The following is a 15995-nucleotide window of genomic DNA, read 5'->3' on the forward strand; positions in this document are numbered from 1 at the left end:
CCGCACGCGAATGCAGATTGCCACTCGAGTGACCGAGATACCCTGAAAATAGAAGAAATGCCTGTAAAAAGCCAATGTGTATATGTAGCTAAGATGTGTAATCAAACCTCCATTTACAGTATTTTAAACTTCACATTGATTGATAGCTTAACTACGAAAAGGTGGCAGGGATAATTACTATAATCTTTTAAATGGTATTTCCTACATTTGTGCATTTATATATATATATATATATATATATATATATATATATATATACACATACACACACACACACACACACACACACACACACACACATATATATACATACATATACATATATATACATACATATACATATATATATATATATATATACACACACATATATATATACACATATATACACATACATATATATATATACATACATACGTATATACACACACACACACACACACACACACACACACACACGTCTACATACATACACAGAACCACTCCCTTCTAAAGACTCTGAAATTACAACGTGCATCTTATTTTGAATATGTAAAAAAGTATAATCATACATACTGAGCCTGGCCTTAAAAAGCTCTTATTCAGACCTCACTGTTAAGTCCACTCGTGGATTAACGTCCAATATTTACAAAGACCTTTTGCAACTAACAAAATACAAAAAATGAGATACATAAAATGACATGGAATTACAAAATAAAAATCTATGTCCACCCTGTTTGAAGACCATGTTTAGCTTATATAGGAAATATAGCTTGTGCAGAGGTGCATGATGGGTAAGCAAAGTAAAAACCTCAAACAGAAGCAAGAGTTAGGGGGGAGGAATTGGGGGGGGGGGGGGGTCAAAGGGAATAGGCAACGCAAAACTAGTGCTGTTACTGGCAGGGATGCAGGATCTATAGTGCACTGAGACAAAGCCCACAGCATGCATTCGCATCTGATGACGCTAAAGCTGAGTCTTGGGGGCGGTACAGGTATCGCTGCAGGACAAGCTGGGCGACATCAGTCCATTGGGTTTCCCAGGCGACAAACTCCTCCCTCGATGGCCAGCGACTGGCCGGCCACGGCTCCGGGAGGCAACCGCGAGATGTGTGTCTGTTGGAGAAGACAATCCCGTTTAAAGATTTATTGGCCACGTGCACACGTACAGATACAAAGCTTTTCACATATCCCATCTTGCTCTTTGAGACACACACACACATAATTTGACAGCAAGGTCTGGGGTTCGATCACAGGGTCACCCAGTTATCCAGCACACCTAGAGCATTTTGGGGAGTTAAAGACCTTGTTAAAGGGTTCAGTGGACATGGGACATTTCAGCAAAGGAAAGGATTTGAACCAGTGACCTTATGGTTACAGGCACAGAGGCCTAACCCGCCAATCCCGCCAAAAAAACATTTCTTGAATAAAACTCAGTTACACCTAAACCTCTTCACTGTGTTGTTAAAAAAAAACTAAACAAAAAAAGACTAATTGAATTGTGTGAAATGATGCACACGCATAACTGCAGTGTGGTATGAAGAACCTGGCACACGACAAGCTTGCAAGAAGGAACTTCATGAACTTTCCTCAATGGAACACATGCAGAAGAGGCAGGGAATGTAAAGGGGGGGGGTGGCGTGTAAGAATGACCATGATTTGATTTACTTCTTCAAAAGACGACAGTCAAAACAAGCGGGAGGAAAAAAAAAAAATAAAAAATCGAGATGCAGACGGACACCGGCGCGGACGCAGACATGCGAGTGTCCAGCCCGTCACTCCAGAACCGGGCCTGAAATATGCCCCGAGGCCGTTTGTCCAGGTCTGAGGCTGCTGCCAACAACAGCAAACTGGGTTCAAATCGGTACACAACTGACGAGTAACAGGCAACGGGACACGTTCTATTTTTACGGCAAGCACACGGCAGGCCGGGCACGGGGCTTTTACAAGATGTGACGGTCCATTTCGTCTTTTCAACACTGCTTCTCGTCCTCCGCAAAAATATGACTCAAGTTATGCATGGGCTGCGATTCGGTAAACCAAACATGGCCGAAGTTGATCTTAGAAACCAGCCAACAAAAAACCTTATTAAAAGCTTAAATCGCTGCCTTTAAGGACTTTAAATGTAGCTACCTGATTTATTTATGCTTTCCACTTCAGACAACTTAATCTAATACATTATTTTATCAGCAAAACTGCTTCTCCATCCAAAACAATACCAATAGTCAAGTTCTGTCATGTGATCAGTCATGTGATCCGCCACATGATTCCATCTTGGCAATGTCAAGCGAAACAGCTCAGAGTGTAATAGCCAATCAGGTCCCACTTTGAGTACAGGACAGAGGAATGAGAGACCCCACGTCAAGGAACATGACTGACAAGAATGGCTTCCACAGCCCCTGCATACCAGCGGGCAGTCAGTTATCATCCAGTTCATGCAGTTAATGCAGCCAGTTCATCTCATCTCCCTCAAAACTTTTTTTTGAGCGCTGGTCTGCATTACGATTTAATGCAAATGTATTTTCCCTCCAACTTTACTGCTCAGCCCGTTAAAAAAATTATTATAAAAATTCTTATGCAGATATGTGTTTAGGAGCAGAAAACCACTAAATTTGTGCCACAACGCTGAGACAGACATAAATAGCCCCACGACAGCGTTACCGCTTCTGCTGTGGTTTTACAATATACTCGCTGGTAGCCATTGCCCTGCTGCTACACAGTGAGCGAAACGAAACATAATGTGCTGTAAAAACTATTAGTCACCCTGCAGTCAGGCAGATGCCCAGCGCCTATTGGGCCAACTGCCCTGTGGCGAACCTTAAGCATCATGGGACACCTTGTGACTGTGAGCACTGGCCAATCCCAGGACGTTATAACCATTACGCCCTCTCCTGGTAAAGATGATGTTTATCCCACCCAGCAGTTATGGCCCCATCCTCCCACATCTCAAACACATACAGACCTAATTCAGTAAAGCCAGAAAAGTGTCAGGAAAATTACTGCTACGTTTGTATTAAGCAGACACTTTTATCCAAAGCGACATACTATTGAAAGCTGGGTCAGACAGTCCCTGGAGCAACTGAGGGTTAAGGGCCTTCATCAGGGGTTCAGCAGTTATATCACTGCCAACCTTGGGATTTGAACTAACGACCTTCCGGTCAGAGGCACAGCGCCCCCAAGGAAAACCCCCTCAGAGCCTGAGAGATTCAGGGAACGTTAACCATTAACCCAGCGCAGACTATGTGTGAATAATCCACATGGGCTGTGAGCTCATTCCATACTGGACTGCAGTGGGTAAAACTGGGAGGGAGAAGCCCTTTGGCCTCGAGATAAAAACTGTAAATCCATTTAGCTCATATTCACGTAAGGACAAGGTGCATAAAGTGTGGCCTGCCCAGGCCGTTGTTGTCTGCTCCACCGTGAAGTACAGCCATTCAGAAAGCAATCTGGGGGGGGGGGGGGGGTTAGGGGGTGGTGCGCATGTGCATTTAACGTATGAGGAGGTGATGAAGAGCCTAATCCAGGTTTTCATCTTTGCTATGTACCTGATCTCTTGGGGTTTTATGGCCTGGCCCATGATCACAGTGTCTAGGTGTAAGCGCTTGGAGGGGGGGGGGTTGCTCTGGCAGCTGCTCTTTTGGGCCAAGATTCCAGCCGACCAGCTGCCCCCTTTTCAAATATAGAATTTCTCTCCTTGGGGCTGAAATTAAGGGCCGAATTACAGCCAAGGAGAAAACAAAGCAGGCAGGACCATGGGAGGGAGTGCCGTAAAAACAGAGCAGGCCTCCGAAGTAAGCGGCCTGCCCGGACGCCGCCACGTGACCCGACTCATGGAGACTCCTAAAACCAGCCCGGGACACCCTACAATACCACCTCGACCCGGACCTGCCCGGGCTCCAAAACTCCCACAAGAAAGAGGGACACACGTGGTCGCATGACCTGCCGCGAGCACAGCCTGGCAGACGACCGACCCTGGCAGGTCACAGAGATCTCCTGGATTCCGCTGAGCTAATGTTGCCCAGATCCATCTATTATAATACAATAGTATTCCACAGAAAATAACCAAAAAGGAAAATGCGTCTGAGAGTAAGTAAGCGAACTTTCTGCATTGTGAGCACACAAGCACCGTCCAGGCTCATGTCAAGTCGCAGAGCTAATTTCAGAAGTAAATAGCACAGTCACTGTTCTGGCGTGCAAACATGCATGCTTGGCCAATGGGGGGGGGGGGTCTTCTTCAGGACGTGGGTGCATTGGGTGGGGTGGGGGGGTGGAATCCTCTACAGCTCAATCAGCAAAAGGTATCTAGAGCAGTGACAAGAGCAGCTTACTGACCTACAGGCAGAGGCTGCCACCCTAATACCTCTGGAATGCACCAACGCTTCGGAGACGAAATCGGGCTGCATGTGTGCGACCGGGACCTCAATCAGCCCTGCCTCTTGGGTTACAAATGGGCCAGCGATAGCAGCCAGACAGCCGCAATACTCTAGATTTAATTTATAGGTCGGAATTTTAGGGGCGAAGGGCCTCTGTAGATATCATTATAAGCCCTAATGTCATAACGAAACGCAACCGCAGAGCGGCCATGTTTGATCCTCCCCGAAAAGCTGTAAAACAACTCCGCACCTCACATCTGGGCAAGCGCCCAATTACGCGTCCAGGTGAGCGAGTGCTTCGGACCCGAAGGTCTCCACTTTCATTTTGGAAAGACAGCGATTTACAAGAGCTGACCGGGCCCGTTTTGACAGCACTTCTCTCGCCCCCCCCCTCGCCCCCCCCCCCGCTCTCCCTGTGCCGTTTGATCCCGTTTCATGCTCTTAATCGCCCATGGAGAAGCGTGCGGCTAAACGTCACATCTGGCCGAAAGGCAAGAAGCAAGTTGGAGAGGGCAAGGCTGAGAGAGAGCAGGGCAGTACCCCCCGTGAAATTAATACGTATCCACCAGAGCTGAGTGACAGCCGACTTGATTTTAAACACGCCGTCCCTTTAAGAAACACAGCCGAGCTGAGGTTCAAGGACAGGAATGCAGTAGCCTTACGCTATGTTGTATGAGTAAACACAGGATGGTGGTTTTATCTCAACACATGCATCTCCACATGTTGACAAGGCCTAAAGCAGCTAGCAGCACCGAGTGACCTCCAGACCCACCTCGGGAATTCTGACTCACTCAGGCCAAGCAACCGGGCCCTCTGGCACTGGATGACGCACTGAAAGCCAAAGCCTTGTGGAACAAGTGGACGGGCTGGGCTGAACCCACTAATGAGGGCTGCCAGGAGAGGATACATTCAGCAGTGAAGGCAATTAATTGGTCTCATAATTCTGGCTCTGGCAAAAGAGTCATAGAAGAAATTTATGAGGTTAACTTCCACTCAGCCTCAGCCGTCGACCTCACACTCAATAAAAGTATTGGAGGTAGATAAAGCTGGTAATTTTGGTCACAGGTAGTCACTTTCCACAAAGGCAACAATGGCCGCTGAATTAGCTATTTAACGCTCTCGCCGCCTACAGGCCGATATGCAGGCCAGCAGCTGCCCATACAGGAAATCTCGCCTGTTCTTATGTTAAAAGGGAGGGGGCAAATCTTCGGGCGAACACGTGCGATTCGGCCAGGGTGGGAATGAGAGGAATGTCCCAGGAATGACACTGCTCAGGGCGAGGGGAGCACATGCTTCTGTGACTAAGCACTGGCATGTTTTGGGCCGCAATCCCCCACGATTCTGCGGCTGTTTCGGGTCTTTATCTGAATGTCCTTAGAACGAATCTGAGCGCGTCCCGCAGGTGAGGAGACTGCGCACAGACCTCCATGTGTTCAGAGATACACAGTCATTCCTCTAGGATGACCCCCGATGGTTGTGGTGAATGAGGGGACCAAGTCAAGCGAATGAAAGGCAAGAGGAGGCACGTGGCCTTTGGGTATTTTTGACCAGGCCTCAGCAGTCCGTTACACAACCCACAAGACGGAGGACAATGAATCTTAGGTCTTCACACCCCCCTAAATACAGGGGAAGAGAAACATGGCAGGCGATGGTAGAACGGCATAGGAAAAAAAAAAGAAGACTATTATAATACAGGAAAACAGTCGTATAAAGAAAACAAAAACACATAAATCAAAGAGACAACGCAGAGAATACATGAGCAATGTGCCAAGCCCTTTCCAAAACCAGCCTTCAGCCCTGGCTCCCCTAGCTGTGACGGTTCCTTTCTCATCGGTCCGTCTTGCTGGTCCGGATTTCCGCGGGGTCCTCTCTGGAAAGCATATGGGGGGCCTTGGGGCTCGCGGCGGGTCAGGTGGGGGTGGGATGGTCAGCCCCCTTGAAGGACAGTCAAAAGCAGCTTTCAAAGCTGCGCGGGAGCAGCAGCTGCACCCGTCGGGCTGGTGGAGGCGCAGACAATGCGAGCCAGATGTGCCGAGCCAGCCCACGCTGGGATGGCAGGCGACCGCACCTCTACTCTGTGGTCACACTCGTGGCGTCTACCTGGGGCCGACACCAGGTGGCGCAAGCGGGAGAGGAGCGGGCAGCAGTCAGAGGGCAGCACCTCTACCACGTCCTAGGAGAACACCCTCACCGCGTAGCGGCACCTTTGTGCCGGCGATGGAGAAAAGCCAAGCTTAATGCTGGGATGAATGGCAAGCAGAGGCCAAGGCAGCCATGTCTTGAAAATGGCTGAAGACCCTTACTTTTCCACATGAATTCATCTAAGGAAAATTTTTCTTTTAAGTAATCATAGCTGAAAATACATACATATTATGTTGCGCAAATACAAGCATGTTACGGTGATAGCTTGGCTCTTCATGGATGCTCAATTACGCACGAGTCCTTCACCGCAACGCAATCTAAACGCTTCAGGGGTCATGTGGACTAAACCTTCGGGAGATGTTACAATGCACTACGCCCTAAACTGAGCAGGTACAAACTTTCTGTAGTGTCTGGTCCTCAATATGACTGGATTTATTGGGTCTACGGTGGCACGAGGCATCCATCGCCTTTTGAGCACAACTCCTAATAATAATTAAAAAAACAGGTGAAGAAGAAATGGAAAAATGTACTAACACCTCACCGAGGCCTCCTGGTGTATCAAACAGACGAGGGAGGCGAAATATTGGAAATGGCAAAACATTTCTGCGTTTCCTCTCACGGCGACGTTGTTTTACCGGTCGTTGGGAATTCTGCGTCCCACGCACACAGACTTTTCATGCCTGAATTTCAGTTTGTGCGTGTGAACGAGCCTCGAAATATGTTCACAAGGAATATTAAAGAACATCAAGCACAGCACTGGCACTAGTTCAATTTTTTTTTGTTCACATTTCCAGTTATGTTGGGCTGCACATAGTACATTTTAACAACTTTTTTTTTCCTCTTTACACACTACCACATACTTTTCCAAAGAACTAATTTGTTTCTCCTGTCATATTTTTCTAATAAACTCTTGTAAATTCTGGAAAATTTTATGTAAAACAACTTTCAACAAGGCCTGCAGCTAGTCTATGACTCAAACCACAGGCTCCGAGTAAAAGACATAGAAAATGTCTTCATATAAGAATATCAAAATGAGCCTTAATTAGGAAAATCATGGCGTAATTGACGTTGCCTTTAGCTATCTTTGGAAGAATAAACTTCCCATTTTGAATGTAAACATTGTGCCAGAAGTTGCATGACTATTTCCTATTTATTAGGTACCTTTTCACTTTGGCATTTTAAAGACATGAAAACTTTGTAGGGAAAATACTCAAAGCTACAGTGATTAGCAGTATGGTCTCACACCCCTATGCTGGGAGTTCTCCTGGTTGGCTGGTCTCCTCCCACACAGGGGGTGGAGGAGCACTCCCCACGAACAGGGGGAGGAGCAGCACTCCCCACGAACGGGGGGTGGAGCAGCACTCCCCACGAACGGGGGGTGGAGCAGCACTCCCCACGAACAGGGGGTGGAGCAGCACTCCCCACGAACAGGGGGTGGAGCAGCACTCCCCACAAACGGGGGGTGGAGCAGCACTCCCCACGAACAGGGGGTGGAGCAGCACTCCCCACAAACGGGGGGTGGAGCAGCACTCCCCACGAACAGGGGGTGGAGCAGCACTCCCCACGAACAGGGGGTGGAGCAGCACTCCCCACGAACAGGGGGTGGAGCAGCACTCCCCACGAACAGGGGGTGGAGCAGCACTCCCCACGAACAGGGGGTGGAGCAGCACTCCCCACGAACAGGGGGTGGAGCAGCACTCCCCACGAACAGGGGTGGAGCAGCACTCCCCACGAACAGGGGTGGAGCAGCACTCCCCACAAACAGGGGGTGGAGCAGCACTCCCCACAAACAGGGGGTGGAGCAGCACTCCCCATCCACAAGACCTTAAATACTTCAGAAACTGAGGCACAGATGCACCCATCTGTTCTACACACTACACAGACATCGCAGTGCTACTCCAGGTTCTCTTGAAGGACTCACCTTGGCCTTGCCGTCCTGGGCTGACATGTACCCCACACACATGCTCTCTGTTGTATGGCTCCACAGGAACTCCACTGCCAAAGCGAAAGTGAAAACAGAGACAGGATGTTACTGGGAATCCCGGGGTGATGGAAGGACGCAGAGGTGGTGGGTCAGGAAAACATTTCTATTGGTTACTGAACAAACAAAGGAGTACAACCCTGAAGTTCAAAACAGTTTGTTCAACTGTGCAAAACTAGTTCTTTTTTTAGGTAAAGAGACCTTCCAGGACCTAAACTCTGAAGCTGTAGAAATCAGTCAAGGTGGCACATTTCCACCTGTGAAAATACACATATTGCTCATACACTTCCCAAAAAATGGCGATTGTGACAAAAAAAAGCGATTGGGACAGAGGGTGTCTGTCAGGAGTGCTTGAACTCTCGTTTTGAGGGGCAAAAGATAAAATTAAAAAGTTCTGCATGATATTTCAGTGAGCATGCCGGGACACTCCGTCAGAAGAATTCTTCCCATGATCAACACCTTGCACACGATCTTCTGAAAGCTATCCGCAACTAGCCTCCATCTCGATAATAAGGCAACCATTTGTACTGCCTTGCAGATAACCGACCAAAAGTCTAATCTGAAACAGCCAAGAAATTAAAACAAGGTGAAAAAACACACTGACCTAGTGACTCACCACCGAATGTCAGCGATGCTTCAGGCCGGGAGACTCACAAAATAATTGGTACAGACGACCCCCATGGGAGAATCCACATTTACAGGCCTGGTGTGAATGCCCTGAGCCCTGGAACTACTCACGGATGCGTGCTGTGATGAAACTTGGTGCCTGTGCTCGCAAGCGCAGGACATTACATAATGGTTTTCACCCCACACCGAGATTGAACCCACATCGCCAGTAAGCAGAACCTGCACAACCCCCCGGTGAGACACATTAGCTTGCCAAATTAAACCCCCCCCCCTCCCCCAAGCCAATCGGAAACATACGGAATTCTTTCCTCGCCTCTAGGGGGCGATGTCACCATTACTGCAGGTTCCCAAACTCCAAGAGGTCTGCTACTCTTCAACACGGACTGGTGAACAGCAGGTGAGCCAATGATCAGCGTGATCCAGTGCACCAAAGTGCTGCCTCTGGTTCTTGGGTGAGGAAGGGGCCCCTCTTACCTAGCAGAGCCCGGAGATCCGGGGAGGACGGGGGATCTGCACATCTGCAGCATCTCAAGACGATGACGCCCCCCAGGACACAGTCTTCACTGGCCAGAAACGGCGAGCCTGGCAGAACACAGCAGGAACCCAAGAGCTTGATACAGTCATTTGGTTTTGTACTCAATTAATATACAAGATGATCTGCTTTAGGAACAATTTGCAAATTAATGTTAACTTAAAAAAAAAAAAAAAAAACAACTAGACACTGAATTTCCACCAATGATCATCAAAGGTTTATGGGAATATTTTTACACAATATCAATTACTCTGAAATGTTGCCCACTTCATGACCAGGGAAATACATGCACTGTTTAAGTACTTAATATTACTATCAGTATTTTGCATAAGTGAGATGCAAATGTCTATATCTTGAGAATTTTACCGAGCCAATCAGTCCTGCTCACTTTTAGTGAAGTAACTCATTCAGCTCACACCTGATAATTCTCTCCTCCCTCTGACTGATAAGTTTTGTGTAGTGCAATTTTTTCGGGTGTGTAACTTTTTTCATGTTTAGGGCGTTTCAGTTCATCTGATATTTGAACCAACAACCTTCCGGTCTCGTTACCCACATACAGGGCTGCAATCTATGATGGCCACCACCATGTCCCCAGCCAGAAGATCTGGGGGGGGGATGGATACCCCCAATGTATAATTTGGCTTCATTTATCCCACCTTTACAAAGACTGTCGTATATAAATTATGTTGTGTGTGTCCCTCCCACCAATGTCAAATTCTCCCCTATGTCATAGTCCATAGTGCCAAAACATTGAATCAATCCAGCCAAATTTTAGTTTTATGAAGAACTTAATGTGCTGTGTAACTTATACACTATCCTTATGTTTCCTTCCAAGTCAAACAACTGCTAACAATTATTGCCTCTAGTGCCTTTACTTCAGCAAGCAAACGAGGAACAAATTCCATGTCATTCGCACCGGTCCGAGTTCAACAGTTGGATTCTGACGTTTATAGTAATTATCAATTACGCCAGACGTAGGTTTCCTTGATGAGGTAAACATTTGTAGGAAACCTTCAAAATGATACGCATATATTTTTGACAGCTTGGTAAGGGGGGGATGAAAGAACAGACTGGGATCTTTTCCACAGAAGAAACAGAAAAGGTTTGGTTACGAGAGGAAGCCATGAAGGCCTGAGGTCAGCTGAAGGCAGCAGTGATGCAAGCGTGTGGTTTGTTGGTGATTAATTATTAAAATTGAGACAAACGTCTTTAATGCAGCTCCGGCATATAGCTGCCGATTTAGGCGTGAGATGAAACAAATACTGAAAGAACAAGTTTGTTATTTCCTGTAACCCCCCGCCCCCCCCATTCTGCACGCCAACCGCCTAGCATGTCGAGACTTAAGAGCTCGTTCCACCAAACCCACCACAGACTCTCCCTTTCCTCAGAATGCACACGACTGCAAATGGCCCTCCATTTTGGTCATGCGAAATATTCCCCAATAAATGCAGCCAGCCGAATTCCACGTAAAAAAACATTCCAATTCTGGGATACGGTCCAATTCTGTAGTAAACATGACTAAGCAATCAGGTAAAGCCGCACTTTGCCCTCGGCATTTCACCGTCATAGAATGTTTTTGGAGGACGTGCGTGCATGCACATGGTCAAAACCGAAAAACTGGAGACTTAGCAGCGGACTGAAAATCAAAAGCTTGTCCAGTGTCCCAGCCACAATGTCTGTCTGCGTTACAGCAAACCAAGGGCAATAAAAGGCCCAAAACAAGAAAAGATCCAAACTCTTCCCACTTAAAGCCCACAGGGTCATTTATTCCCGTCTTCCTTTCAGCGTAAATGGTCACTTGCTTTCACTGGCCTGGGATCGCCGTGCCAACAGAGCTGGCTAACCGAAACGCTGACCACTTCTGAGGGGTCCGATTTAAATAAACTGTCAACAGAATATTTACTCTGTTTGGCAATGCCTGCGGCTGTTAAATACAAACACCGAGGCCATATTCGCAGACCCCGCTCGAGCGTACAGAGGCATTCCGCAACTTGAGGCGACTAGCTTTGCCGATTTCGTGACTCCTAGCAACCGAGCTGTCTATTTGATTAACCACCCCCCACCCGACCCACAATGCCTGAACCACACTGCAGTGACCGTCAAAGAAAGCAGAGAACAGAGTATGCATGGTACTCAAACTCGATTTGCATAGTGTCCATGCTGGGACTGGTGGGTGTGGCATTCAGTAAGAAATGCATAGGGATGAGTGGGAGTGGTACTCAAAAACCAGCAAGGACTGGTGGGTGTGGCATTCAGTAAGAAATGCATAGGGATGAATGGGAGTGGTACTCAAAAACCAGCAAGGACTGGTGGGTGTGGCATTCATCAACAAAACTTTATGGACTGGTGCACGTAATACTAACAAACCAATAGGGACTGGTGGGCGTGGTACTCATTAAGAAACCCATAGGGACTGGTGGGCGTGGTACTCATTAACAATCCCATAGGGACTGGTGGGCGTGGTACTCATTAAGAAACCCATAGGGACTGGTGGGCGTGGTACTCATTAACAATCCCATATGGACTGGTGGGCGTGGTACTCATTAAGAAACCCATAGGGACTGGTGGGCGTGGTACTCATTAACAATCCCATATGGACTCGTGGGCGTGGTACTCATTAAGAAACCCATAGGGACTGGTGGGCGTGGTACTCATTAACAAACCCATAGGGACTGGTGGGCGTGGTACTCATTAACAAACCCACAGGGACTGGTGGGCGTGGTACTCATTAACAAACCCATAGGGACTGGTGGGCATGGTACTCATTAACAAACCCATAGGGACCGGTGGGCGTGGTTCACACTAACAAACCCATAGGGACTGGTGGGCGTGGTTCACACTAACAAACCCACAGGGACTGGTGGGCGTGGTACTTACTAACAAACCCATATGGACTGGTGGGCATGGTACTCATTAACAAACCCATAGGGACTGGCAGGTGTGGTACTCACTAATAAACCCATATGGACTGGCAGGTGTGGTACTCACTAATAAACCCATATGGACTGGTGGGCATGGTACTCACTAACAAACCCATATGGACTGGCAGGTGTGGTACTCACTAACAAACCCATAGGGACTGGCAGGCGTGATACTCACTAATGAACTTGTTTTGCATAGTGTCCAGTAGGGACTGGTGGGCGTCCTCTGACTGCACAGACGCTGAGCATTCCCGGGCCAGCATGGTGCGGATGAGGTGCTCCCCACAGCCTGCAGGCCGACAGACAGTCATTATCTTCAAAAAGAAATGCTCAACATCTTATAAGAGCAAACACACGCATGCAAGGAAGCAGGCAAGCACAAATGTTTATATATTACATATATTTCTTCAGCAGACACTCTTGACCAGTGTCAGCCAGCATCCCCGGAGAAAATAGGGGTTTCAGTTTAAGGAACTTGCTCAGGGTCCCAATGGTGATATTATTACCCTGCCAGTTGTGAGATCTGAACCCACGACCTTCCAAAGAGATCCCTAACCTGCCCGACCACATGCGCAACCCAGAAAAGACAGACGAAAAGAAACATATAAAAAGATGGATTAAAAAAGACAAAACACCTAAAAATAGTTTGCACAAGTCAGGGCAGCCAAAGATGACAGTAATCAGTACCCCAGGAGGAGGAGAGCACGGTGAAACGCTTTCCCAACGCAGACCCGTGCTGGGAGAGGAAGTCTCCGTGAACCCAGAACGTAAAATAAAACAAACACTCCAACTACTCCGAGGGGTCAGAGTCTGTGTTGTGGCGTTTGGGGCTTTCACTCAAATATTATTCCCATCGAGAGTGGGATGGGAAAAGTACAGCAGGCTGACTGACAGACAGACAGGCACACATATGTGTGTGTGTGTGTGTGTGAGTGAGAGAGAGAGAGAGAGAGAGAGAGAGAGATGTATACATTACATTTATATTATTAATTTCTGGACCTGAGAAGGGAAAACTCAATTTTATAAAAAATCTGACTGCAGTGAAAAATGCCAAAAGTCTTATATTTTGTTTGGATACAAAAGGTTAAGGTTATGGCTGGGAAGGGATAAGGTTGCCATACTCGCGATTAGGGTTATAACCATAGAGATAAGGGACGAGTCCCCACAAAGATATGAATACGTACACACATGCAAAAAAAGCGCACACACAACCTGCCTCGTTGCGCCAGCTACACAGATGGGATTTGGCCAAATCCCCCCTGAAAGGGTGTGAAAAGTCTTGGCGTTCCTGGGGCGTACTGGCCGGAGGTGGCCTACGATTCACGGCCAGCTGCTGTTACCGTTCACTGCAGGGGCCGACCTGTTGGCTCTGGCCGCCTGCGTCACGACTGCACCGCAAACATGGCGTTAAAGCTCTTCGCTAAGGAGCATTTGTGACGGCCCATTGTCCCCACCACAGTCAGAAGGCCCTCGCTGCACAATGCAGCCAAAACACACGCCTTAACCGATTAAATCTATATTCAGCAGCTATAAAAAACATTCACACACACTTTATTGTGCTCCAAAATAAGGACAGAATTATTAACTACCAAGGATTAATTAAAGGCGTTACTGAAATCGCAATCTGTAAATGCATATCTGTAGTTAATTTTGGGCAGAGTTCTTTTCTGCTTTCACATCATAGAGCACTCAGCATTTACCAAAGAAATAAAATACCAATGAATGCATTTCATAAATTTAAAAGGGGGAGTGTCTTAAAAACCTGTACAAAACAAGAGTGACTAAGGGGCATATTTAGCCTTTATGTCTGTTCCCTTTAACCCAGCAGAGTATGTGTCACCATACAAATCCACCAAAAACATCTTCCCGAGTGAAACGAGTGGCATGAGCTGGGCTCGGCACCAGCAGCGAAGCCACGAGTCAGCGTTTGAAACTCGGGGAGAACATTTGCCGATGCAGTCTCTTCACAGCAAGGAGAGCATCTCCTAAGAGCGCGGGGTCTGGAGTAATGGTTGCCAGGCCCTCATTGGGAGGGCTTGCTGGTGGCACAAGTGTCCACGGTTCATGTGGAAATATCCCGCTTCTCCGTGGAGTTTGGCAAGAGAGTCAAAGTATCTTTTATTGTCAGCTTCAGATATGTAAAACGTGGAGTTACACTGAGTTGGTATATTGTTCTCAATGGTCGTAGCGCAAATGAAAAATAATCAAATATAATAAAAAAAGTGGGAGATAGAAACATAATAGACATGACTCGATGACAGAGACACGCTTAGCCGCCTGATTGGTAGGGAAGATTGCGCGGTATCTCCATTCGCTTTCCACAATCCTGCTCCATAATAGCCTTCCTCATGTGAGCAGAGACACGCTGCTATTGCGACAGGCACACTCCTAAGACCAATCGAGGAATTGCAGGGCATATCTGTGTCCAGAGCAGAGATGCAAACTAGCTGCATGAGTCTAAGAAAAACGAAGGAAGCTCACACCAGACGGCCAGCGTCCGATTCCGGACCTGCGAGAGCGAATACGGAACACACTCAGCGCCGCTTTGCATGCTGTAAATAGAAGACGAGAAATGCATCCTCAGAGTACAGTTTAAAATCGTTCGTGGGGCATGAAGCCAGCGGTATTTTCACTGCGTCTCGGGACGAAAACAGCAACGTGTAGCGTAAATAAAGGCACCCACTGCAGCTCGGGGGTTATTTTAAAAATAAATACATGCAGAGCGGTCAGGTCCCGGGTCGCCGTGGCTGTATAGTTACCAAGCCAGCAAAACCACACTATGTAATCCTGTCAGCCTCATGGGCGTCTGGGCCGCTGACCCGGACGGCCACAGGGGCCCGGCGCCCAAACCCGCCAAACCGGCAGGCCCCTACGGTACGGGTGAAGCGCTGACCCATGCAGCTACACATGGACGTCCCTCAGTTGTGGGACTGACCGAGACACTTAAACATATTACTTCTGCTGCTCTGCCGTCCCCCCACGATCTACAAACCGCACCGTCCAGGTGATCCAGTGATTCTGAACTCCCCTTGGGTCGGGACGGTGTGTGCCTCAGCAGGTTAGGACTCATGACCGGGCTGGCAGGGCGATGCGTCTTTAGGCCCTTAAACCCCCAAGAAGACGCTGCTTACCTGTATGTGTCTGTTAAGGGAAAGTGCACTGAAAAAGCACCTGCAAATGGCAAATGAAGAAGAAATATTTCCATTTCAGGTGTAAGATGTTCCGTGCTGGGCTGGCACGTCAGTCTGGGGATATACTACCTTATGTACTAGCCTTTCTGAGAAGGATCCTAAATCCCTACAATCCTGACCAGACATTACTGGAAGGGGACAAAATTTTGCAGTGAAAGTATCAAAATCAGCCATCTTCTCTAAATTTATAGACCTGTCAGATAACATGGGCAATCTTTGAAAAACGACTGACGTTTTCTTAAAGCCCCCCCA

The 15995-nt window shown here is 47.7% G+C and overlaps 1 protein-coding gene across 4 annotated transcripts in view; it reads right to left on the bottom strand.

Moving 5' to 3' along the window:
• Positions 1 to 379: 379 nt before the first annotated feature.
• tasp1 (taspase, threonine aspartase, 1) overlaps positions 380 to 15995 on the bottom strand; it is a 31657-nt gene continuing 16041 nt past the window's right edge. For 2 of the 4 annotated variants that reach the window (XM_049008927.1, XM_049008925.1), the window contains exons 11-14: positions 12731 to 12841; positions 9574 to 9681; positions 8413 to 8486; positions 387 to 1092 (exon numbers count right to left, since the gene is read on the bottom strand). In XM_049008927.1, the coding sequence (XP_048864884.1) occupies positions 1000 to 1092; positions 8413 to 8486; positions 9574 to 9681; positions 12731 to 12841 (386 nt within the window). In that variant the 3' untranslated portion in view covers positions 387 to 999. Of the gene's footprint in view, positions 1093 to 8412; positions 8487 to 9573; positions 9682 to 12730; positions 12842 to 15995 lie in introns of all 4 variants that reach the window. The other 2 variants (XM_049008928.1, XM_049008924.1) reach the window with 2 other exon arrangements.

This window comes from Brienomyrus brachyistius, chromosome 3, assembly GCF_023856365.1.
Source record: "Brienomyrus brachyistius isolate T26 chromosome 3, BBRACH_0.4, whole genome shotgun sequence".
NCBI lineage: Eukaryota > Metazoa > Chordata > Actinopteri > Osteoglossiformes > Mormyridae > Brienomyrus > Brienomyrus brachyistius.